Raw genomic sequence first — 24,024 nt, forward strand, 5'->3', positions numbered from 1 at the left:
CTGAAATAAAAGAAAACATTTTACAAACCAAATCATTAGGGACAGCTGTTGTCAGACTTCTTTTGTCCTTGATGTTAGGACCCTGTTGAATATCATATGGATTCTTTGATATCATTAATTACATATCCTGCTCTGCTGTATCTAAAATTAACAAAAGGCATCTATTTTAGTGAGGGGAAAGTAGGACACATAGTTTTGCATTTCTATTTTAAGAGATGCTGTTAAAAAATACCGAGCAGGAGAAACCCAGCTACAAAATGTCTTGCCCTGTTATCTTTGTATTTTTGCTCTCAAAGTCTCAAAATAAATATCTTGAGGTAGAAAATGATGTCCAAAAGCAACACAAATGACAACAGAGAATTTAGAATTGAAACAATAATAACCAATTAGCTTACTTAAAATAATGAATGAGACCGAAAACGTGACTTCACCAGTTTTTCACACACACTATTATTTTATGTCTCTTTCCAAAAATAAACAATGGAAGTGGAGGTTAAATCCTTGCTAAAACAGAGGAAGGTGTTGGAGCATATCTGATACAACTATCTAAATCCTGCTTAAAAATTATAGAAAATATTTCTTCATGATTCACACTTCCAAACATACTATTTTTGTACATGGAGCACAGCAGGAATAAAGGAAATTCTTGAGGGGAATTTCAAGCCTTTTTGCCCACCTAGCTAAAAATGGAAGAATGGGATAATCCCATTCTCTAAAGTGTACAGGGAACACAACACAATAAAAGAAAACAAAACCAGCAAGGAAAGGAGAAGAGGCAGTGTTCTTCAGGGATAATGTTTAAGAAGTACTGTAAAGCAAGTTTTAGAAGAGACAGGTGCATGGGTATTTCACGAAATAAAAGTGCATATAATACATGCCAATAAAAGTGTATATACAAGAAGAGGAGGCTATTTGGAAGAACAATCACTTGCCAGCAGTAGACATTGATGAAAGACATTCTTATACCTACAAAAATTCATATGCAATCCTTAAAAGCAAAAAGGTAAAACTTAAGTATATTTTGTATTGCTGCCCTCTTCTGCCGCCAAAACCTTTAAGATTTCTACTACTTGCACAAGACTAGCAGAATACAGAGGAAGTAGGATAAAACTATCATCTCAGCCCAAACCCCACTAAATGACACACTAAAACGAAGTTATTGCATCCCCCAGTAACACACTCTCCCTTTTCAACATCTTCACCCATTTCATAGGAGCCAGAGGAATGGGGAGGACACAGCTACACAGTCGGCGTCACAGGCTGTCGTAGGAGGGGTCTCACCCTGCCACCCTCCCAGGCACTGCCGGCACTGCCTGCTCTGCCTTTGAAGAGCCATAATGCATTTCTACTAAAATTTTCTGATGGGATGCAAATGCCAGAGGCTGGCAAAATGCTGTTCATGAACAGTTGGGAGCTGTCTTCATGGAAAGGGAATTATAAAAATAAATTAATTGGGGCACAAACAGGTACAAGAGCATCCACTTCATTTACGTACCAGTTGTGAATCCTGTTGCTGTTCCAGTTTTGGAATCATACTTGCCATTAGCTTAAATCAGTTTATGTTGATAAAGCTTTTCATTCATATACATAGAACAGAGCAAGACCTAGGCATATCAGATTTTTGCTACTGACAGAAAAAACCCAAACTTTCACTCATGACATAATTGAATGTTTGTTCTTAAATAATCATTCAACAGATTCATACAGAACTCTAACTTTTGTGGAACTCTAGACCAGATAGCAAAAATGTGGCACTAAAAAACATCCCTATCCATCTCAGGTTAAACCAAGAGAAATAGCAGGAAAGAGTGAGGTTGTTGGATTTTGTCTGCTGTTATGAAAAAGTGAAGTTCCTGTCACTACTTTCTGTACTTTATTGCTTCCTTCCAAGGATACTTACCCAAACAGTCACCATTCAAGTCATCAAACCAGAATTTAGTGAAGTAGTTAATTTAGAGAATGTACAGGTGGCTCATGCAACCATTAAAAGAAATAGCTGGGCCATCATTTTTTTTCTGTTTTTCCGCTCTTTCCTAAAACTCAGTTGGTGCAATCCTCAGCTTAAAAGTCAGCTTAGCTCCATCAATGCTAAAAGTCTGACTCTCTCCCTCCTTTAAATGGGTACTTAAACATACAGAAAACAATTGCTAAACAGCTGGAGGGTGATATGTCACAAATTCAACCCAGAAATAAGATACGGCTACCTAGCACTGAGGGTGGCTAAACTGGAAATAGCCAAGAGGCGGTTGGGGAGGTTGGGGCACTGCCCAAGCCTGCAGCCTCCAGCACAAGGCCAGACAGTCTTCTAAATGATGTGCTTTGATTCAGCACTTTGGAGACAATCTTTGGTTTGTGTAGAGAGACAGAACAAAAATCCACGTCCTTTGGGTAGGCACACAAGGGGAAAAGAAGAAAAACTCATTTGCCATACCCTCAACAATTCTGATCTACAGCAGGAAATTACCATAATCAATACAATCCAATCTCATGCTTGTATCTGTGGGGAAGGAAGGATACCTCCCCTCTCAGTGGATGCCTTTGGCTCAAGCAAGGGGTTGGAAGGCAATGCTCCTCTCTGTGGGTACTGACACCGCTGCAACAAACTGACCTAAATTAAATACACTCTGGAATTTGGCATCTGTTTATTCTGGGATTTATAGTTTTGCAGTGTAGGCATATAAAACACATGCTGGTAAACAAAAAGAAAATATAAAGAGTCAGCTCGTCTTCTGTCAAAACAGACTCAGTCAGAAACACAGAGGGAAAAAGATATATTTGCTAAAGACTCCAGGGCAAAAGCCTTGTGCTACCTCAGAAATCACGCTCTACGCTTGCAGCTCTCCTCCTCAGTTATTCAGCAGTTTAGGAAAACCTTGGGACAGAAAGACAAGGAACAATCACAGTTTCACTCACTCACTCACTGTGCCCCCCCCGCCGCCAGCTGCCCTCTGGAGAGGCTGGCATCAGCTGCAGTGCATACACACAAGGAAAGCAGGTTCTGAAGATGCAGAAGGCTTTACTTAGGGGTTTTCTCTATACTATTTCGATAAGGTCACAACAAATCTCATTACGCAAATCAATTTAAAAACATGAGGTACCTTCTTTACAGATGCTAAGTGCTGAAAGGTTCTGCTATCAGTTGCTGCTCAGTGCCCAAACTGTAAACCAAAAACTTGATTGCCCTGAAAAAGTCTTTCCACAAATACAAACTCATACTCAGAATATATTTTCTCCATTTCCAACATAAATCTTATAACCTCTCAAGGCTTAATTATCTCTTCACCACGTGCTGATTACAGAAGTACTATTCCTTGCAAAGCGAAGCTTCAGAACATGATGTACCCCTGCAGCGTGGGCAGGGAGTAACGAGCCACGGATGAAACTCTCGGATGTTAGGGCACCCAACTCTTCCCTCACTAGGCGGTGAATTTCCTGACACTCTGACTTTTTAAGAGCTTCCAGACAACTTTATATGTTCCTCAATAAGAGTTTCCAAAAACTGAGACAGCAAAATATGTCCAAGTCCAACAATTTGGCCCTTTTCCAGTTGTTTGCAAGGATGGCAGAGAGCATAAGCTCGGGACAAAGGCAAAGCAGACATTTGTGCAGGCCAGCAGGCAGCTGGGGCCGCGGAGGACTTTCCTTCCTGCCATGTCCATGTGGGGAAAGCCACATCTGCTGTTCAGCTTGGCACTGCCAGACAAGCCAGGCTGTGTGTGTGGCCAGTGGCTGCTGAAGGCAGTAGCCCGTCCTTGTATTGCCATTCTTGAGGCAGGACTGGGAAGCCTGGAGCTGTGCTCCAGCTCACCCTTTTCTTCTTTCTCTTCTTTTTCTACAGAAGGACTGTCAAGTCCCAGGATCTTTGTTCTTCTGGCAACAAAATTCAATTGTGCCACGCAGCTTTGTATTGCTCTGAGTGCCGACTGCTCTGCTATTTAAGTTACACATCCTCTGGAAACCAGCTTGCACGCACTGAGTACAGCACCCCACATCAAGAAAGGCTCAAAGCCTCTTGCAAACCTTAGTCACATAAAAATGAATCAATTAACTTGTCATTTCAGTGCAGCCACTTTAGGGGGCAAAAAGCTTTGTCACATTGTGTAGGTTTAAATAAACTGCTAAGAATTATTAAAAAGATGAAAGAGAACTACAGAAAGTGGAATGCAGCAAGAAACAAGATCTATAACTGCCACGAACTAGCCAAACACACCGGGCATCTTCAACAAATGCAGAGGAAGAGGACTACAGCGTTATGACTCATCTGAGCAACTGGCAGGTTTGTAAACTTCCTCTGAACTACTGCAACAATCCTGGGTAGAACAGAAAATAAATATTTTGGAATGTTTATATAAGAGAGCCTACAAAAGCAAATGTCCTTCATTACATAGCAAGCACAAAGAGGAAAGGGGGTGGGGAGAATTTTAGCTCACACAGCATAGGAGAACACCAGGTGCTATAAAATTATGAATTGGAATAGTTCTAACATAACCTGAAAGAGCATTACTGAATGTAATAATTTGAAGCAGGAAATCTGTGAAAACCCAGTGTGGACAGTCTTGTATCTAAACGTTTATGAGTCACCAAGAAGTATGAGAGTTGAAAAATCAGAATAGCTATTGCAAAAGCCCATTCTCTAAAGTGCTGCCGTACACATTCAGAGAATGCCTGTGTAAAGAAAATTAAAGTTAGAGGAAAAGGTACAGAAAAGTAATTTCAGAAAAGCTGAAAATACTTCCCTATAATTTTCCCCATCTTTATTATTTGCACATACTTTTCATTAAATTCCTACGATAAAAATTGATTAGGAAAATGCCCCTTTATTAGTCATCGCTTCTTCTTCAACAAGAGAAGTGTAGCTCACTTGGAAAATGTTACTTTGCTTCCTTAAGCAACTACACGATGCTTCAGGGATTTTGTTTTCTTGATGGAAAGAAGAGGGAAAAATCTAAAATGGCAATCTGCTCAGTAGCTCTGGAGACACAAACAGAAACCCAGCACACTAGAAATCAATCTCTTTTCATTACTTTGTGTCCTGTTATGACTTGTGTCATAGTATTCAGAAAAGGAGAGGGATGCTTTAACGCAGTCCTGTTTATTCACATTCTTCTATTCTACTGTCAAGCACTAGAGTCTATGGAACAAATAATATTGTGTTTCCATTGAGGATCAGAGAAACTGAAGCATGACTGAAGTCACTTTCCAGTTTTCAACTACTGCAGTAAATCCAAACATACAATATGTATAGCGGAATTAATTTCTTGCTATAGTGGGTACCATTCAGTGCAGTGTTCATCTGTCAGATCCAGGACATTAACTTCAGAATCAATTTTTCGCACTCTCATTTCTTTATGTTTTCTAACACCCCAAATATGTTCTTTTCATGGCCAGAGGAAAGCTGTGTATTATTATTAACACAGATTTGACTTACACAAAACCAGAATGCATGTAATATATAAAGTGCATCATCATAGCAATTTGCTTGCACTGCATTTTGCTGTAAACAGCCGTATTCCAATTGCAATGACTTTTCTACATTATTTTTGACAAAGGGTACCTTTTTACTCAAATATGCACCTTCTGGGGCTTGTTCTGGAAAATTAAAGGGTCAATTACATATTTAAGAATAACTATTCATTATAATTTATATAAATGTTATTCTGAGGAAAGATAGCTAATGAAATCAGATCTATTTTTGAAATTTGCCTAGGTGAATTAAAAAATTAAGAGATGTTATTTCTCAAATTTGGTTGTAAATAAATGCGAAAGAGACTACAAAGATTATTATATAGCGAGATTACATAGCAAGTGTCATACCTGTTTACTAAGGCTCCAGTAGTGTCTTTTGAAAGCACAATATTTGAAATTACTGTCTTATTCCAAATATCAAACTGCAATTCAGTGAATCCTCAAACAATACTTTTAACACCACCTTTTCCCTCCCCTCTTTACCCCCACCCCCATCATCAAGAACACTTTTACCTATTAAAGCTTTGTCTTCTAAACATAATTTTGGAGAGACACAGCTCATTTTCAAAACAGTCTGCAAAAAGCACTATTTTTCAGCTTTCTGGCTTTTGAAAATAAATTGCATAGTCTACAGAATAGATGCCTTATGTGACCCTTAAAGTAGCATTTATAATTTGATATTAGGCAAAGAACTGTTATCCACTTAAGGCTGGATTAAACATAAGCATATATTTTAGAGATCATCAATACCATTGTTGGTAAGGCAGCAAGTGCAAAAATACGGGCTTTAAAATAGGATGGATTTACATTACAGATTTACTGATGTATTACAAATTTAATAATTTACATTTTATCCCTTCTTTATCCACAGAAGGCATAAAAGAATGTATGTCAAGAGTGCACAATGAGAGACACAACGTCATTTGTGCATCTTTAAAGCTATGTCCAGGGGATCTAGTGCCAAAAGGTCACTATGGAATGACACAGCAATCAAAGGGAAAGAAGGCTGCTCTGAAGATGAGGCTTCAATGAAAGTGCTCTAAAGTGACACTTTGATATTGCTGGAGCAAGAGAAGCAGAAATTTAACCTTTAGCATGATGGGCTGATGATTTCTTTTTCCCAGTTTTGACTAAAATGCATTTCAGGTTATCTGACGGCACTTCATCACCACCACTGACTTTATCTTTTAGCACATATTGAAATAGCTCCACGCAGATCTTGAGTTCACATATACTGGATGGATTTCTTGACATCTTGACATTGCTAATTCATTAGGGGAAAATTTAACAACCACCCCCTTGGAACAACGCAGGTTAACAAAGTTTAACCCAGTTAAATGATGAACTCATTAGCAGGGAATGAGCTTTCAACTTTTCTCCCAGCTCAAACTGTCCTCACTTCAATCTTCACACAGAAAACGCAGACACAAAATTCGAAAGAGCAAGCTCTGACAGACATTCACACCATCGTGAGAGATTGTGGAGGCTTCACCTCACCTGTCAGGGCAATCTCAGGCTGCCAGAAAAGCTGCTGTAAACCTTCCTGCATCACTTGGCTGTGGGTACCTGCGCGGGCACAGTCACCCCCTCACGCACAGGAGCTCCCCTGCACCACCCCTCTGCCCACCCACCTTCCCAGGCCCTGCAGCATTTCCCTTAGCAACAACAGAGTGGAAAATTTAGTGTGCCTTTATGATTAATTTATGCAATGGAATAGTGTCCCACTTCAAGTCTCAGAAGCCACGCAACGAAGTACTTGCAAAGCGTCAGTTTATCAAAACACAAAATTTGAAAAGTCGAGTAGGGGGAATATATTTTTAGATTAAAGGTTTTGTCCCAGTTACAATAGCATAATGAAGGATAAAATCAGCACATTTCACCAAGCACCTGATCTCGTCCCCAAATCAAATGAATACTAAAACTTAGAATAGCTTCGTCTCAAAAGAAGAGGGGTTAGATGGGATATAGCTACTTTCACCTGTTCATTTTATTTCCAAGTACTTTATAATATTTAAAGACATTACATAGATAACTGCATTACCTAAAAAATGGTAATACAGACACAGGAGATAACCTTTTTTCAAAAAAAATCAGAAGAGCACTCAGGTACTGAGTAAAGGAATTAGAAACAAATTACTATAAATTATTTTTTTTCCTAGAGGCAAGTTGCCATGGTCCAGTTGAACAGGAGAGACAGGCTGGTTTTTAATTTAAAAAACAAACAAACTAACAAACACCCAGTGCATTTATCTTATGGCCATGAAGAAATTCCTGAGAATGTGACTCAGCTTAAAAGGACACGATGATGTCTGCTTCGGTTTAGAGATAACTTGAAACTATGGAGGTATGAACTTCCCCAGGCATTTCAATGAGTGCCTTCTCAGATCCCGATAACCCTCTAAATGCCAATAGTAGTATTTGCCTGTTCTTCAAAGCCTGTAAAAAACAGCCTCCCCCAGAAAGTCCCCTGGAACAGCACATTAGGTTCTACCCACTCTGTTATTTATTTAGACTTTTCTATAAATGTGGAAGAAACACAAGAATGTGAGAATAACTGCATTTCCTGAAAGGACGGCAAGTGATGGGGAAACAGGCATCAGCCATTAGAAAAACTAGTGCCAGAAAATCCTGCCACAGATGGAAATGCCATAGGAAGTCTTTATCTCTGTGCTGCCAGCTTGGTGGCACGGCGTAGTCCAAACCGCACCCTGCTCACTTCAGCAGTAAAAGCAGGAAAGCTATGCTGATTCAGGCACACATTGCTTTAAAGCTATTAGATTTCAGAATCCATACGTTAGGGAACAGATCCTCTGAAGAATGTGCCTAGATGGAGCAGCAAATTTAAATGTCGTCATGTCTCTGCAGTGTTTCAGCACAAATAGCAGTTGCCAGTTGCAAACCAGCTTTCCAATTCCTAGCTTGGGTGACTACAGTCGTAACATCAATTGAAAATCATTCCGCTCAGAGTGTAATATCAAAATGAATATTAGAATGAACACTGAAACAAATATAAGATTGAAGTCCAAAAGAAAGCATCATAATGTAAATTGAAATTAAGCTACCCCAGCCATCTGATGCCAAACTAAATTAAGGTATTGATTGTGGAAGTTGCCTGAACCTGGCCAACCAGGCGAGAAAATACTGAATGGGCCAAACTCTTTAGCAGAGATCTTTTATTTTTATTTTTTTGTTTTTACAGAATGTCAGGAAGAAAATTGTTATTCACACTATTAGCTACTTCAGATGGTTTTAAGGAAAGTGTATTTCTATTTGTACAATAATTTAGTACTTACTGTCAAAACTGATAGGGATAAATAGACATTCTGGAGCATGGCAAACATTGTGCTCTTCCAGGTAGTTTTGGATCTTTGTTTAGTGCTGTTCAACTTACAAGTTTCCCCAGAGGTATATATGGTTTAGGAATATCTATACATGGGCAGTAGATCCTCACTGGCTTAGACTTGGGTACCGACAATCTATGATACTAGTAAAACATAAATGCTCAAGGAGAAATAACAGAAACTAGGCATGTATGGATACTATTGTACCTGAATACATCTTCTTGGCTTCAGATGAATAGCTATTCCATAAGCTACGAGGTTGTATTAAGACCCGCCATATGTTCTACAGTTGTGATGCTTTCAATTTGTCAGCACTAAAGAGTACTAAAGAATAACAAATTTTGAAGTTTTTTACATCTCTATTTCCACTACAGAAAGTACGCAGACATAGGCATGATACTCTAGATAAGATTTATGACAAAAGTTGCCTGAACTCATCAGTTCTCCAGAGGTGGCCTAGCTCGGTTTCAGATTTCATTTGACACAGAAAATTAAAGTTCAGTTCAGCTTTTTTCTAAGGAGTTCCCATGGCCCTGCCTCACAGCTCTATTGATTTTTTTATTTTGTCTTTCAGACCAGCTGCAGAAATGGATGCTTCTAAGCATCGATGTCCAAAAATGTCCAAAAGTTATATTCAGAAAAATGGTCTAGCAGGTGCCTTTGTACAGAAGTACAGCAATCCAGGAGCCAGTTAAATCAGTCCTCTAAGCTATTCTATATTCCTGACCATTAGTTATAACTACCACTGACAGTGAATTATCTGAAATATTAATTTCTCATCTTATGTCACACATTCACAGTTTGGATTTACCACCCCCTTAAAGGAATGGTCACCTGGAACAATAATTTGCCCTTTCAGCGCCAGACAAAAATCTTTTAAATTAATATCCTACAGATCTGATGAAAATATAGATAATAATTTTCTTAAACATTTCTCCTTAATGAAACAACATTTAGGGATACAAATTGGATTCATTGCTCAGTACTTTACTTCTGTCTAAAAAAAAAAAAGTCTAATTTCTATCTTAGATTATAAATTTTGTTGTAATAACAGCAAATGCAGATTCAGGAAAATATTTTTTCAGTCACATGGGAAGAAACAAGTTTCAGATTCAGTAGTTTAATCTGGTGAATTTTGAGTATCCCAAAAGATGTCTAAGGCTTTCACACTTTGAAAGAGCAGAACAACATTCCCTCCTCATTAAGACCAGTGCATACTTCGACTACAGGCTGTTGTTTCAGTGACATGTTAAAAATGTGACTAGAGCAAAGACCACCCATGTCAAAACTCGTTATTTCAGTTGCTGTATTTGGTTTTTTAATCCTGTTTTTGAAGCTTGTGAAAAAACACAAAACCCAAGCAGGCTCAAAATAGAAGTCTTAGACAAGTAGGCCATGAGAAAGCAGGAAAACATCATGTTCTTAGAATGATAGCTGGATATTAAGGATTTGATACATTATTTTAAAATTCAACTTGCATAAAGTAGTGCTTGTGCTAAAGCTGTCTCCAGCACAGTTTCTTTCTTCATGTATCATAACAGGCATCCAGGAGGGTTGCAAGCAATAAATTATTATAGACTACAGATATCCCATGCTGCCTCACTGACCTTTCCCTTTCTCCCTCAAACACGCTTGAGTCTACCATCTTTGGCAATTTCTTAAAAATTTGGTGAAAGAATTGCTATATGTGCTGTAACATTAGAAGTCTAAGAAAATAATGAAAATCCTCAATTACAAATACTGTAAGGTGTTGTCAATCAGGAACAGTCAAAATATATTGAGCCACTAGATTAAAAGTTTAAAAATGTATGTCTTCTGAACATTTCTTTGAGTTCCGGTTGCAAGCTCTTACTATCTGCTCTGCTCATTATACATAAGCTCATCTGCTTATATCATACATATATATATATTATCTTTATTTGTATGAAAAATTAAAATATATCATTTTTCTCTTAAACAGGTAATTTCTCTCATAGCTTTCCCTCCTCTTTTTAGGTGAAAAGGTATGAACCACAGAAAGAATAAAAACTAGCAAGTTTGATGAAAATTTTGATAAAAATTTTTCTGTAAAAATAAGTTTAAAATACTGCAAAAAATATTGAAATTGTTTTTGCATCCAGGTGGAGGTGTCAGCTGGCTGCCTAAAAGACAAGTTTGGTTTGGTTTTAATTTTAAGTACACCACCACTTTAACTGACAGACCTAATTAACAGCAGGACCTGCTGGGCACAATGTGAACTGTGTCCCAGCTGCCAGCAATGGCGATGTTTGCCTCCTGGTCATGCCTGAGCCACGCGGCAGAAGCTGCCAGCACAGCCTCTGACCAGTTCGTATCCGTTCGGCAACAAACAAGAGTGTGCAAAGCTGTGAATTGGACGCAATTGATAAGCACTGTAGGCACAACAAAAATCCAATTCAGGCCAATGAACTTAGAGACTGAGGGTTAAAAGGGCATCAGAGCCTTCTAGGGTCTTTTCTTGCACTTTCTCTGCTAAGTACCATTGGATTCTAAAAAAAGTATTAATAATCATATTGTCATTTTCACATGGGAGAGTGTGCTGGCAGGGAGGAAATAACTTCTCATGCCATCCCCACTGTTCAGTTAGATATTTCAGGTGTTTCTTCTAGCATTATTGTTCATCATTAAAAAATGCTGAGGAATAGAATCATCTCACATTCCTACCAAAGCGACTAGCACAGGACATGCCTGCAGGCCGAGAGCATCTTCTCGGGGGACAACTCAAATCAACATTCTTTCCAAGCAGCTTCATATTTCCGCCAGTATGCCACAGACGACCGGGGAACAAGGTATTAAACTTGATGTGTACAAACTACCAAGCATAGCAATCTTTAACAGGAAGGCAGATGGAGTCCCAAGTAAACTTCACCATCAAATCCCTGAATATATAGCCACAGCTGTGGCTGTAAATAAAAACTGAAAACTGCTCGCGACAGTGAGAGGGTCTGCAGCTGTACAAGGGGCTGCTTGCCTGTGGAACACAAGGGATTCATTACTGCAGTTTCCTTGAAAGAAGCTATATTCTCGGCTTTTTTGCAATGAAAGTGGAATCAAGTCCTCACATCAATATGCTACACAGCATCAGTCAGACCATCTCTTTTCTTGAAACAAGATATACACTGTGTGATACTCAGCAGCAGTCCTCATATCCAATCCAAGAAAATTAAGTGAAGAAAAAATTAGATGGATTCATGAGTGATGGGCAATAGACAAGTGAAAGTTTCCCATTTTACCTCCGTAGTAAAAAGAGACTCTCCCAAGTAAATTTTCTGATTTCAGCCATTAGCAGTTAAATCCCAGACAATATTCCAGTGTAGATGTGCTGGGGCAAAGGTGAGAACATGAAATACATTTCCAATTTATTGTCATTGTATTTTCTCCTCTTGACAGTTTTACATAATACGGAGAAACACTACATGCAAACTCAAAAGCTATGAGCTGATACCACCCACACCGAAGAATTACAAAGGTAAGGTTGTTTTGCTTGCAAAAAGATAGCATCCTTTAGCTATAACCTCTTCTGGAAAAGTATAGCATAGCAAACAGAAGCAAACAAACCCAAACAGCCACTGTAAACAGAACACAATAATTAGCTACTTCCTATTCAACGATTTATTCTCTCTTAAAGAAGAAAAATCAATAGGATCTGTCTCTCTGATACAGAGGATTCTAGAAATGTAGATTAATTAAACATAGCATAGACAGAAATGCTTGCAATGCATTTTCAGAACTTTATTTGATCAATAAGCATCTAAAGAACACAGAGGAGCCACCACGGCTCTACCAGAGCTGGACTGCACTCACCAAGAATGCATTAGCTAATGTCTTACAGACTTTACTCTTTTGAATAACACTCAGAAAGATAACTGCTATTTCTGTTTTCATTAAGGAAAAAAAAACCTCTAGAGAATTCCTGAGCTGCTCTCTCCTGCCTAAAGAGCAATCTGAAGCCCTGGAGGTAGCACAGCACATGTGGTTCAGCTGATCCCTTCTATGCATGAAATTTAGGGAAGAACACTGGTACGTTTTTTGACAAGCTTGTAAGATTGTGATTACTTTCAGTACTAAATTGCATTGAAGTAGGTACAATATTTTGCCATTTTGAAAAATATTTAGTAGTACTTCAATAACAAGATGCATTAATTTTGCTCCCTTTTAATAGGCCTGGTTGCAAACCAATACCTTTAATTAATACATGGAGTACAGAAAGTTCTGCTGTTTGTTCAAATGGTGTTTCAGTGGCTTTCTGAGAACTGTATCTGTGAATCTCAGAAATAAGACAGTATTGACAAGAGGTAGATATTGAGACTTTATAGATATTTTTAAAAAATGTTTTCAGAAACAAAGGCTGATTTCTTATCAAACAAAGGGGGAAAGCCACTATAGCTGATAAATTTGCCTTCACCATCGATAGCAACAAACCTTCATGAGTAAGCTGAGTAATCCTCCCCCGCCCCGCCATGGGATTCACTTGAAGGAGCAGGTATAATGCCAATGCCAGTCTAAAGCAAAAAGCTTATTTCCATTTTGATTTGCAGGATTTCCCAGTTGATTCCTTTCTAGAATGATCTTAAACATTTCTGATGCTAATTGAACAAGACAGGTCCAAGCCTATTGCCCATGTAGTGAAGCTGTTTGTTCTAATTAAAAAAAACAAATGCAGATGCTTTCCTTGTAAGCTAATTTTTGAAACACTATTAGTTTCACCCCTCAAAGATGAAAACACAAAGGGGCTAGGTATTTTGCTCAAGGCTTCCTGGACACAAACATGTGCACACTCATCTCGGCACGTACAGCAACACTCCAACAAAAGACCTATCTAATCCCTACACCAGACAGGAAATAAAGGCAGAAACATCTGTTATTTTGTACAAATTCCTATACATATTTCTGCCCTTGAGGTTCTTTCTGGCCGCATTAGCGACTGGACTCAGGCAGATGATTTTTCACTTCTTGTGAGAAAAGCAAGATAAAAAGCCCAGTTAGTTTTTTAACTTGTTTTCAGAATGAGAAAAGGGACATGAGCACATCTCCAACAAAAAAGAAACCTTAGAGAAATATGGTCAACTGAAGCTTTATGTTTGTCTCCTTCCCGCTTTCTCCTTCCAATTCAACTCAATAACATTACGTATTAAACATGATGGTCTCAAAGACCAAGATGTTCCCAATACATCCCTATAGGCTAACACTAATTAAAGCTGATCAAAAGACTTAAGAGTTTGAGATGCAATAAAACCAGACTGAACTGTGACAAGAGGCTACTTGAATAGTTTGATTCTGTTTAGACCAGATGCCACACGCGTAGCATTATTCAGTCATTAAGTATTGCCTGATTGCTGGTATTTTTTGCTCCACCTTAAAATTAGAATCATACACTATACATAAGGAATTAAAGGGGATAAAATCTTACGTCTTCAATTAAGCAAAAGCTGTTTTAAAAGTGAGATTGGAAATACATACAGGTTATACAAACATTCTTCAGGAATGACACAGGTACTATTTATTTTGACTCACGGCAGCAGTATCAACCAGACAATCTGTGCAAGTCCTTCCCAGGTCTATAGTCTGTGACTCTAATTACCAAGTAGTTCATCTTCAAAAAGCTGTGCAGAAGCAGCAAGCTTTATGATATGTAAGGAAAATTGCTTGTTGTATGCTACCAATGATGAGGATGGAAAAAAAGATAAAAGTATAGGAATAGCTTTGACAAGAAATAAAGATGAAAACAGACAAAAGAGCTGTAATAAGGTAAGCAGAACACACACATACTGAAGAGGAAAGCAGAAATTATGTATTTGCTCAGAAGCAGTATGAGGAAGGAGGAACAGGTCATCCCGAAAAGAGCAGCGTCAACATAGGCTCCATGGGGCAAGATGTATTAAAAACCATAGGATTAAGCAAAGTAGGGAAGCTGAAAGCTTGATCAAGTCTAGATAAGGATGACAGGGCAAACTTTATGTGGAAGAGAAAAACAAATCTGGTAAAATAATTCCTGAGGGAGAAAGGAAGAAGATAGAGCGCAGGTATATAAAAATGAGGAAACAGTTATGTATACTGAGGAACAGAACAGAAAATTTTGTAGAAGCGAAAAATGATATTTCGAAGAACATGAGTCTGGAGAAAAAGAAGAGGCAAGCAATTGTAATACACTACCAAATACCTATTCCTGCTTTTCTATTGTCCTCCCTACGGAAAATGCAAGTTATTCCAGTCCCACAGTTTACAGTCTCATCTGTCTCATTCAGGACACTTTTAGCTCCACAGATCCCTGAAGTGTCAGCCACGGGAACTGCCATCACATCCTCACCAAAGGTCTTAGCAAAAAGGAAAATCTGGGTGGGCTCAAGGTGCAAGTGACGGGTGAGGATGACGGAACCTGATCAGTTTGGTCAGCTAAATGAAATCATCTTTCCAGGGAGAAACCACTCTGAGGCAAAAAGAAGGTACAATCATGCTGCCTGATCTGTAACCGAGTTTACTGCCCACAATTACCACATTGATCGGGTCTTTGCAGAGTCCTTGCTCTGCAGAAACTGAAGGCAGAAAATATGTAAGCCCACTTGACACTACTCTCCTGCTGAGATGTCCAAACCTGCCACATAAGCAAACACAAAGTGACACCTCTATTGTGAGAAACTTCAGCAGCTGATGGCATGCTGTTTAATCCTTCTGTAGGTGCCATCAGACAAAATACTGAGGAGCACAGCTGTATGTAGCAGTTATTACATTGATCCGGAAAACACCGCACATGGCAGCTTATCTGCACCATCTGCTACAGAAACGTCAGTCACGGGGAGCACAGTAGACACCTGGGGTGTCCACACTGGGAAATCACTCAGAAGAGGAAAGAAACTCCAACGGGGAAAAAAAAAATAATCTATCTATAAAAAATGAATAGCTTATGCTGCCAAAAGGACTAAAGCTTTTCAGGAAGAGCGGCAGCTGGCACAAGAGCAGCCAGCCTGAGTTTCAGTGAATGTCCTGAACTCCCCTGCAGTCAGGTAGCCCCTTCTTTTCATGCTTAAGTGTCTGACAGGTCTCCTGATTTTAAAGCTAACAGCAGTTTTTCAGGGCTTTCAGTAGCGCAAATTGTTGGTGAAAAGTACAAGGAATATACATCCCCTAAATAAACCATCCACCCAACTGAACAAGCCCTAGCAATGGCTAAAATTAAGGAAAGATGCTTCTTTAAAAATTCACAGCAGGAACAGTAGCATTCAGTTGACTATCTGTAATGCATAATTTAGCTGTCACCCAGGAAATATAACTTGCCCAGGCTCGGTCAGAGCAGGAGTTCTGCCTCCAGTTTGGAAGACCTTGGGCGAGGTTCATCTCACGTTATGTTATGTGTCTATCATAGGATGGGACAAACCATGCTCAAGGAACACCAGCTGAGAATGCCTTGAGAAATGACAACAGAGGGACTCCAGACAGCAACATGGAGATAGCAGAGGAGGAAAGAGAAGGAAGGATAACATTTTAAAGAAAGGAATCTGCACGCTAAGGAAAGATTTGGGGACTTAGGGCTTTTTTGCGTAAGAAATATATTACAATCTCCTAAATGTTTGGGAGAAGGAGAGTAAAAATTAAAAGGACAAGAAGTTCCCCAAAAAGGACTAAAAATAACAGCTTAATTTAGCATTGGAAGAAATGTGTCTGTGTTCGCTATAAATAATAGCAGGTGAGATGTGCCCTGAAACAGCCACTAGAGTAGATGCACTCAAATCCACTATGGGTAACTTAGCCTTCTCACTTCAAAACAAAACAAACCTAAACAAACTATATTGATAAATTATGATTACTGTAATCCAGTAACAAAATACACATGCTATTATCACACCTATATGTTTAGAAAAGATTACTAGAGCTAACAGATTCCTGTCCCCGAGATGAATACTGGTACAAGTAGTAAGGCACTCCCAGGCCTTTTGAGGATTAAGAATGAAAAATTAGTCTCTTTGTCCAACCCGGCAGAATGAGCTGCTTCAGAGAGAGAAAAGGGTGGATGGCACTCAAGTCTAAATCTCCCATCTTGAGGAAGAAGGACAAGAATATTTGCCAGAATATTTACCAAGATTCCCAGGATTAGATACTATGTTTGAGACTCTCTCATCTCTACCGATTTCAAGAAGATCAAATTCAATACTTCAGATGTGACAGTAAAGGCCATGCTAATTAGAGGAGGGAAGAAAATGTAAGAGTAGACCTAAAAGTATACCTAAGGGACAGGAGCTTGAAAAGAAATAACAAGTAGTTGCACGCTGGGCAGGCAAACAAGCTTTGTCAGAAATTCACTCAGAGAAAGCACATTACTATGAAACAGAGTTCTGCAAAGATAAAGAGGAACTGTACAAAACATCATGTTCTGTGTTGAGCCCTCACCCAAACTCAGGCCCATCTGTTTCATCTCTTTAAATTTGGGAAATACTAATTCTGCCCTTTGAATCTATTTTATATAGGACATCAAAGCTTCTATGCAATTTTAACAGTCATACAAATCACAGGCAACCATTCTCCTTTCCGATATCTGTACAGCGAACTTGGAAAAAAAAAAAAGGAGCCATGTACTACATAGCACGCCTGACATCAGTCTGTTCAGTATCACAGTAAGTACAGATCAATATTTCTCAGTTTCTGCAAAGTCTACAGTATTCTTTAAAACTAATGGGAAAAGCTTACCCAGTTTTCAAGCTGACCAAGGCATCTTCAACTCCTTTCTGATTGTACTTCGTCATGTAAAGGTGCATATCAGGGTAGTTGTTTCTGATATTCCTCTCTGTGCTTCCATTTGGGACCGTTCCAAATCGAAAAGGAGGTGAATAATCATATGGCCTTTGGAACTAGAGAGAAATGGGAAAAGCAAAGTGTTTCAGGCATTCCAAATGTGAAGAAGGGCAATTTCAGGTTAAAAAAACCAGAAGGTGTATAAGCTGCCTCAAATTTCTTGTAGGCAAATGCTGTAATTCAGCTTGATTATACCAGAAACTGTGTCTTCACACTGTCTGAATTTACAGAAACATCTACATCGAAAGTAAAAACAGCTCAGTTTTGCCACTTTAATGTGACTTTCTCCCATGCACTGCAGTATGGCAGGACCGCAGAAACTGGAGCAGAGAGATACTGGAAGATGTTCCTCATCTGCCGACATTTCCCCAGAGAACCCAAACTACAAGCAGACACACTGGTAAACAGCAATCAAAAGAAAAGAGTATTTTGTAGGTAGTCATTTCACACCTTCATGTCAGTTGAGACGTTGTGGGTCCCCACACAAAGAGGGCAAAAGGATCATTTTTGCCACTTGAGCGGCGTCTAATGCGCTGCTCCTGGCTGGGTGCAGGTGGTTGCAGGAGCTGGTGTGCAGGGAGGGACAGGGTGAGGGCTGGCTTCCCTTCCACCACCGTCGCTCAAAGGGAATAAAAGTTCTTGCATCTTCCCCAGGGGCTCAGCAGCTACATCACTTGACATGGAAAGGGTTTCTTGAGCTCCCGTACCTATAATCCTAGTCCCTATTTATCCCTACAATTTAAAACTACAAACCATTTGCTTGATGGCATATAGGTTTATTCTACAATTTTACCCTCTATGTCCCTATTTCATCAGCACAGACAAACAAGCCAGGGAACAGCTGCAAAGGAATAGCAATAGCTCAGAGCACCCTCAAGTTTCAGATTTGGAAATCATTCAAAAAATCGCACATAAACCTTTGCTAACAGACCTGAAACTTTCATATGCACCTTTTCAATATCTCCCTTTAAATACCAAGTGATAATTCAGGATTAAATTAAAATGTTTCTTTAAGAAATAAATTAAAAAGGCCACTCAAATTAGAGGAACTATTGGCTAATGAGGGAATTCAATTGAGCATTGATAAAAGCAGTCACCCATGAATTCCACAGCAAAACGCACTCTGTTTTAACTATTGGAGTTAGAAGAGCAATCTTTATACCCTGCGCTGCAAGGGTTGCTTGCTTCCTTTGGGCTACACATGTAATACTTCTCTTGTTGAAGTTGGGTCTCAGAGCACCAGGAATTCCCAGGATCCAGTGCCAATTTGCAAAAATAATAAAAATAAGCTTAAAACTGGGAGTATTTTCAATGCCATCAAACCTTGACTGTGAAATTATTGCTGCAACAATATTTTCATGTTACAGTACTACAATTAAATGCTTCATTTTAATTAAGCATATTTTGACAAAGCATAAAGGACTGAACTCTATTTTTCTCTATTTGTTCAGCTAACAGATGTCTTACTTTTCTCATTTTCCCTTTTCACAGCTTAACTGTTTAAATTATTACTTTGCTACTACTTTACACATACTAATTGACCCATGCACTAAAATTACACCGTATACTAGTCATGGTTCTTAGTCTATATTTGCTATCTCCTTTTTCTGTTTATTGTGCAATGCTGAGACAAACCCCGCACATAAATACATGTCCAGAGATTCTAATACAGATGTAGCTTGCTATTAACTTTATTTAAATCTACAGATAATTAATCCCTGAAGTAGTGAGATGGCTTCCAGTACCTCCTAATGTCTGTATCAAATTCCCCAATCAACAGAACTGGAAAAAAAATGATTAAAGAGAAACAATGCCGATTTCAAGACCTGTAAAAAGTGCTGCTGGTCCTACAGCTGACATATTTTGGAAATTCAGCTGTGGTGAGTATTCTGCAAACTCAATTCCTAATCCTGAGGTATGGCAGGGGAATTGAGGGAACGGGAAGATTATGGTGGAGTGTCCTGGTAATTTAGAAATGGAGTTTGGTTCTGATTATTCTCACTTTTCAAGAACATTCATATGAGTTTAAGTTGTTGGGAGGAGTTTCCCTCCCATAGGAATGGTTGAAGGAATTGAGGTATCTGTCCCAAATTGAACAGTCATGGAACACAAAAATATTTCTGCAGGAGAGCAAAGATTAATAAAAAGTACTAGTTCATTCAAAGATCATGGGGATAACAAGCAATTCAAGTTACGAAATAAGTCATACAAGGAATTCAAATACAGAAAATTCAGAGAGAAATGGTTCCAAACACCATCCATTGACTAGAATTTCTTGGCACAAGACACTAACCAATACATACAGGAGTCACAAGGAGATAATTTTTTGAAAATTATTGTCTGCTACTACTGCCTGCTCACAGATGTCTTGTAAAGAAGAAATAAGAGTTTAAAGTCTTTTTACGAATGGCACACTCGCATCTAAAGTGTATAAAGTTCTTGTCAATAATTGTAAACTTATATTCTATGAACTGACATGTCCTGGAGAAGCATATAGGCTCTGTGACTGCAGCAAAGATCTATGTGGCAGGCATGAGACAAGAAAGAAAAAAGCATCAAGACTCTACATGCATTCATTTTCCCTGAAGCCCCATGATGGGAAATAAAATATATCATGTCTGCTAGGAAGCAATTTTCTTCCTAGACACTTTCTGAAATGTTAATCTTTTTTAATCGCTAATAAAATCCCTAAATTGAATGAACAAGCCCCCTGCTTGAGTCATAACTGTGGAGAGATCTACTGCTATTCAGAAAACTAATCAATTTGATCTTGCTTCCCCATGCTCTGCCAGCTGCTAGAACTGTGGCACGTGGTAACAAAACTCCAGTCCTACTGATCTAGGAATCCTAAACACTGTGGCTGAGCTGGGGAGAGAGTCCTTGTCCTATTGGTTTTATTTTGTTTTACCTAAATGCCTTAATAAAACTGACAATTTCATTAAAGCCAGTAAGGTGATCTTTCACAAACATTAAATATTGACTTTACCTGAAGATTTGCAGGCTTGCCTGAAAAGGTGATATTCAGAGCAGTTGTTTGTTATTGTTCTGGAGTATTTTAAGGAACTGCGGAAAACATCACTAAAATAGTAGAAAATAGTAAATATTCTCCCTCTGCTAACACGGATTTTAATGGGAATTATGGCTGGTTTGGAGTGATAGAAAAACACCCATATTTCAACTCTCTGCTTTCTTCTTTTACCAGATGGAAAACACTGACAGTCTGATTTCTGATCTTTGAAAAATACAGCTACTGTGTTTAGCAATTCCAAGACTATTATTATACTCATCAGCTACTGAAATGTAGTCGATACTCTGACAACTCTCAAAAAGCACTGTAAAGGTCTAATATAGACGTGGAAAGATGGACTGGGGTAAGAGGGTCACCCTAACTGCCCCATCATCCGTGCTGCCTTTTGACCTCAGTCTGCTCTGACACAGACATATCTCTAAGTAACTACAGAACTCGTGCCATCTGCTTGCACAAAAATAGAAATCCAACATTACTAGAATACTGTGAATCTTGCGAAAATAAGGAACCTGTAAATGGCATAACTAAGGCTTCTTGTGAAGGTTGAAGAGAATCCCCTAGACCCCATGCACGTGGGGCATTTTTTAAAATGTGACTGTGGAGGAATCACAGCAGATAAATGGTTTGCAAGACAATTCTGTCCACCACTATCTACTCTCCCTTAGTAATCTCATCTCTTTCACTACATGAAAAAGGCATAAATGGTCTCAAAAGTAAAAACGGCTACAAATGGCAACTGTGCTGGATACTTTTGGACTAATTTTCTGTACCTTTTTATGAACACAAAGCTTTTTAAATTCTTTTACATATACAAGGATGTCAAAATATAATTTTCTTCTCATCTTCTGAATCATTTGAGTTTATGAACACCCACCCCTAGTAACTCCAGTACATGCTGTGCCATGTATTTCTGCGTGACACATAGATGACATGGCATTCAGAAATTCATTAGCAACATTATGAAGGTTGAGGAAAGTATCAAGAGGTCTCAAAGCATAGAAGGGTAAAGAGGACGTTATCATGTGTTCAGCAAACCTGGTGAACCAGATGCTAGAGTGTAAGACGTTTCCTGAACGGGAAGGTATTGAATGCTGAGGGTCAGGGAGGACTGCTCAGAGAGAGAAAGGTTTTTTCCTGGCTTCTCTTCTCGATAGTCTGTCACATAGGGAGCTGGGCTGAGAAACCTCGGGACCTCTAACTGGGAATACTTTATTGCATTGACAATAGAGCATTGGCAAAAAGAGCATTGACAAAAGAGCTTGACTCTTCAGTTGTGGCAGTAGGAAAAAGGGGAGAGAAGGGAACAGTAAACTGCTTTACCAGCCCAGACGTTTTTCTTTTTTAATTTAACTTCTAGATGTTAACTATTTTAAATTAATTTTACCCATACTTCTGTCCCTTCTCCCTGGCCTTTGCCTATGACCACTTTCCTTGCAGGAAGGATTGGAGTTTTCCACTGAATGACAATAAAACTGTTGTGAATTCCAGAACTGGTCCCCCAACAACAACATTGCAGTAACAAGACAAAGAGAGGAGAAAAATAATTTAACACGAATCAGATTATATTCCTGTAAATTATCCTTAATTATTTGAATTTTTAAAACCCAAGAAACCTCAGGATTGTAGAGGAGGCAAAACCTGTGTATGGCAAGAGGAATATTTGGAATTAGATCATCATTGCTTTTCTGGACTTCTGGCTTGTTTAATTTAATCAGAAAAGGCATGGCTGCCCTGATTTATCTCTATATCCTTCAGGCAAAATTTGAAGAACTATAAAATAAAAACAAAGGTGGCAGATGAAATAAATGATCAGAGGACCACACAAAAGCAGACGGTATTTTCTAATTCAAGTATTTTGCTATTTTTAACTTGCTTTTTGTGGAAATAAAATCCTACTTAGCCGAGAGAACAGAATAACAAAAATAAGGAAGTTATTAGCCAAAAGCTACAGAACAGATTCTGACATTTTCCCAGCCCATAGGTGAGAGTGGCAAACAGCCAGCAGAGAGAGGAAGATAAGGGTGCACTGGCAGCCCCGAACACTAGTGCTGTGCCAGGTGCAGGCCAAATCCTGCCAAAACTGAGACTTCCCAGGAAAACACTCTGTACTTTCTCACAAACAGGAGAGACATTTATCAAATCCTTTTTTTTTATCTTCAACCGAAGAATACCTTTTATCTGTCTCTTACTAAGAATATTATCTTAAAATAGAGGTATATTTAACAGTCTTCATACCCTTTCAAAGGTTTTGTGACAACACAACTTAATAAAAACAAAACTACTATCATTTTTTGTTTCTTTTTATCTGTCTTTCCTCTAGCCATGCTTGCAATTCATGCTTTGATACCTCAGGAGATCAATCAAAGGCTGGTCATAAAAAGCAGTTAAAACAAAAAACAGACACAAGGCTATCATCTGAGCTGTTGCCTTCTTTTGAATAATAATTTCCTTTATTTTCTGTCCTTTGAGATAAATCCCTTGTGAAGTTCTCCCCTGTGCTATACGGTATTTAAATATTACTTCTTAAAGTCAATATTTAGTTTCCTTTTAAAACAACTGGGCATAAACTTGAGAACAGCATGGCCTTCGTGTATTTTGTGCATATCCACCACAACAATAATTTTGCAGAAGGATTTCAATCCCTCCATGCAATACCACTATTACCAAAGCAGTCACACAAACGAAATAAAAGAATCGCTAGGTTTCTAAGACTATTGATTAAACTTTGCAAGTACAAAGACTTGGAAAGTATACTTTCAGCAGAAGGAAGCTCAGTCAAGCTACAACAATACGAAAAGAAAAAGCGTATTTATTATTTGTCAATTTGTGTGAAACTTGAGTAGGGTTTAAGTGAATTATCAGAGTCTACTGCTCAAAGTGCAATTCTCACAAAAGTTTTTGAATTAGGAAAGTGTCTTCCACAAACGTATCAAAATTCAGCACCTTTTCCTATGTAATTTACATCTCACTTCAATGTGATAATACAAAACCCAAAATTATCTGATCTGTTTATTTTTCCTATTTACTCTTGCCATTTCATATAAGGAAAACATTCAAACATACACAGACAACATGTATCACTTTTTATTGTTTCTCTTTGCTTATTTGTGCTGGCACCACTTTAAATCTGAACTCTTTCTGTAACTTCCTTGCACACGACATAGAAAGCAAAAAGACATTTTTTCAGGAGCCTTAACTGGCTTCCATTAGTTACTGTATACTTGCTGGTTTTATAAATATTTTTTCAAGTAATATATTATTAATGTTCCACAGAGAGATGTTCAAATAATTTTAAATATGTCTTCCCTGCATTCAAGCTGACTTTTTTATTTTTCAAATTTTGTATATTGGTGAGGCATTCCCTTTAATCAAACAGGAATTGATTCC

General features: G+C 38.5%; 1 protein-coding gene across 3 annotated transcripts in view; it reads right to left on the reverse strand.

Moving 5' to 3' along the window:
- GRIN2A (glutamate ionotropic receptor NMDA type subunit 2A) overlaps window positions 1-24,024 on the reverse strand; it is a 194,616-nt gene that overhangs the window by 31,425 nt on the left and 139,167 nt on the right. For all 3 annotated transcript variants that reach the window (XR_010072193.1, XM_063343389.1, XM_063343388.1), the window contains exon 11: window positions 17,505-17,665. Coding sequence is in view for 2 of the 3 variants with exons in the window: in XM_063343389.1 (XP_063199459.1) it covers window positions 17,505-17,665 (161 nt within the window). In the remaining variant the exon portion in view is untranslated. The remainder of the gene's footprint in view (window positions 1-17,504; window positions 17,666-24,024) is intronic.

This window comes from Chroicocephalus ridibundus, chromosome 8, assembly GCF_963924245.1.
Source record: "Chroicocephalus ridibundus chromosome 8, bChrRid1.1, whole genome shotgun sequence".
NCBI classification, from domain to species: domain Eukaryota; kingdom Metazoa; phylum Chordata; class Aves; order Charadriiformes; family Laridae; genus Chroicocephalus; species Chroicocephalus ridibundus.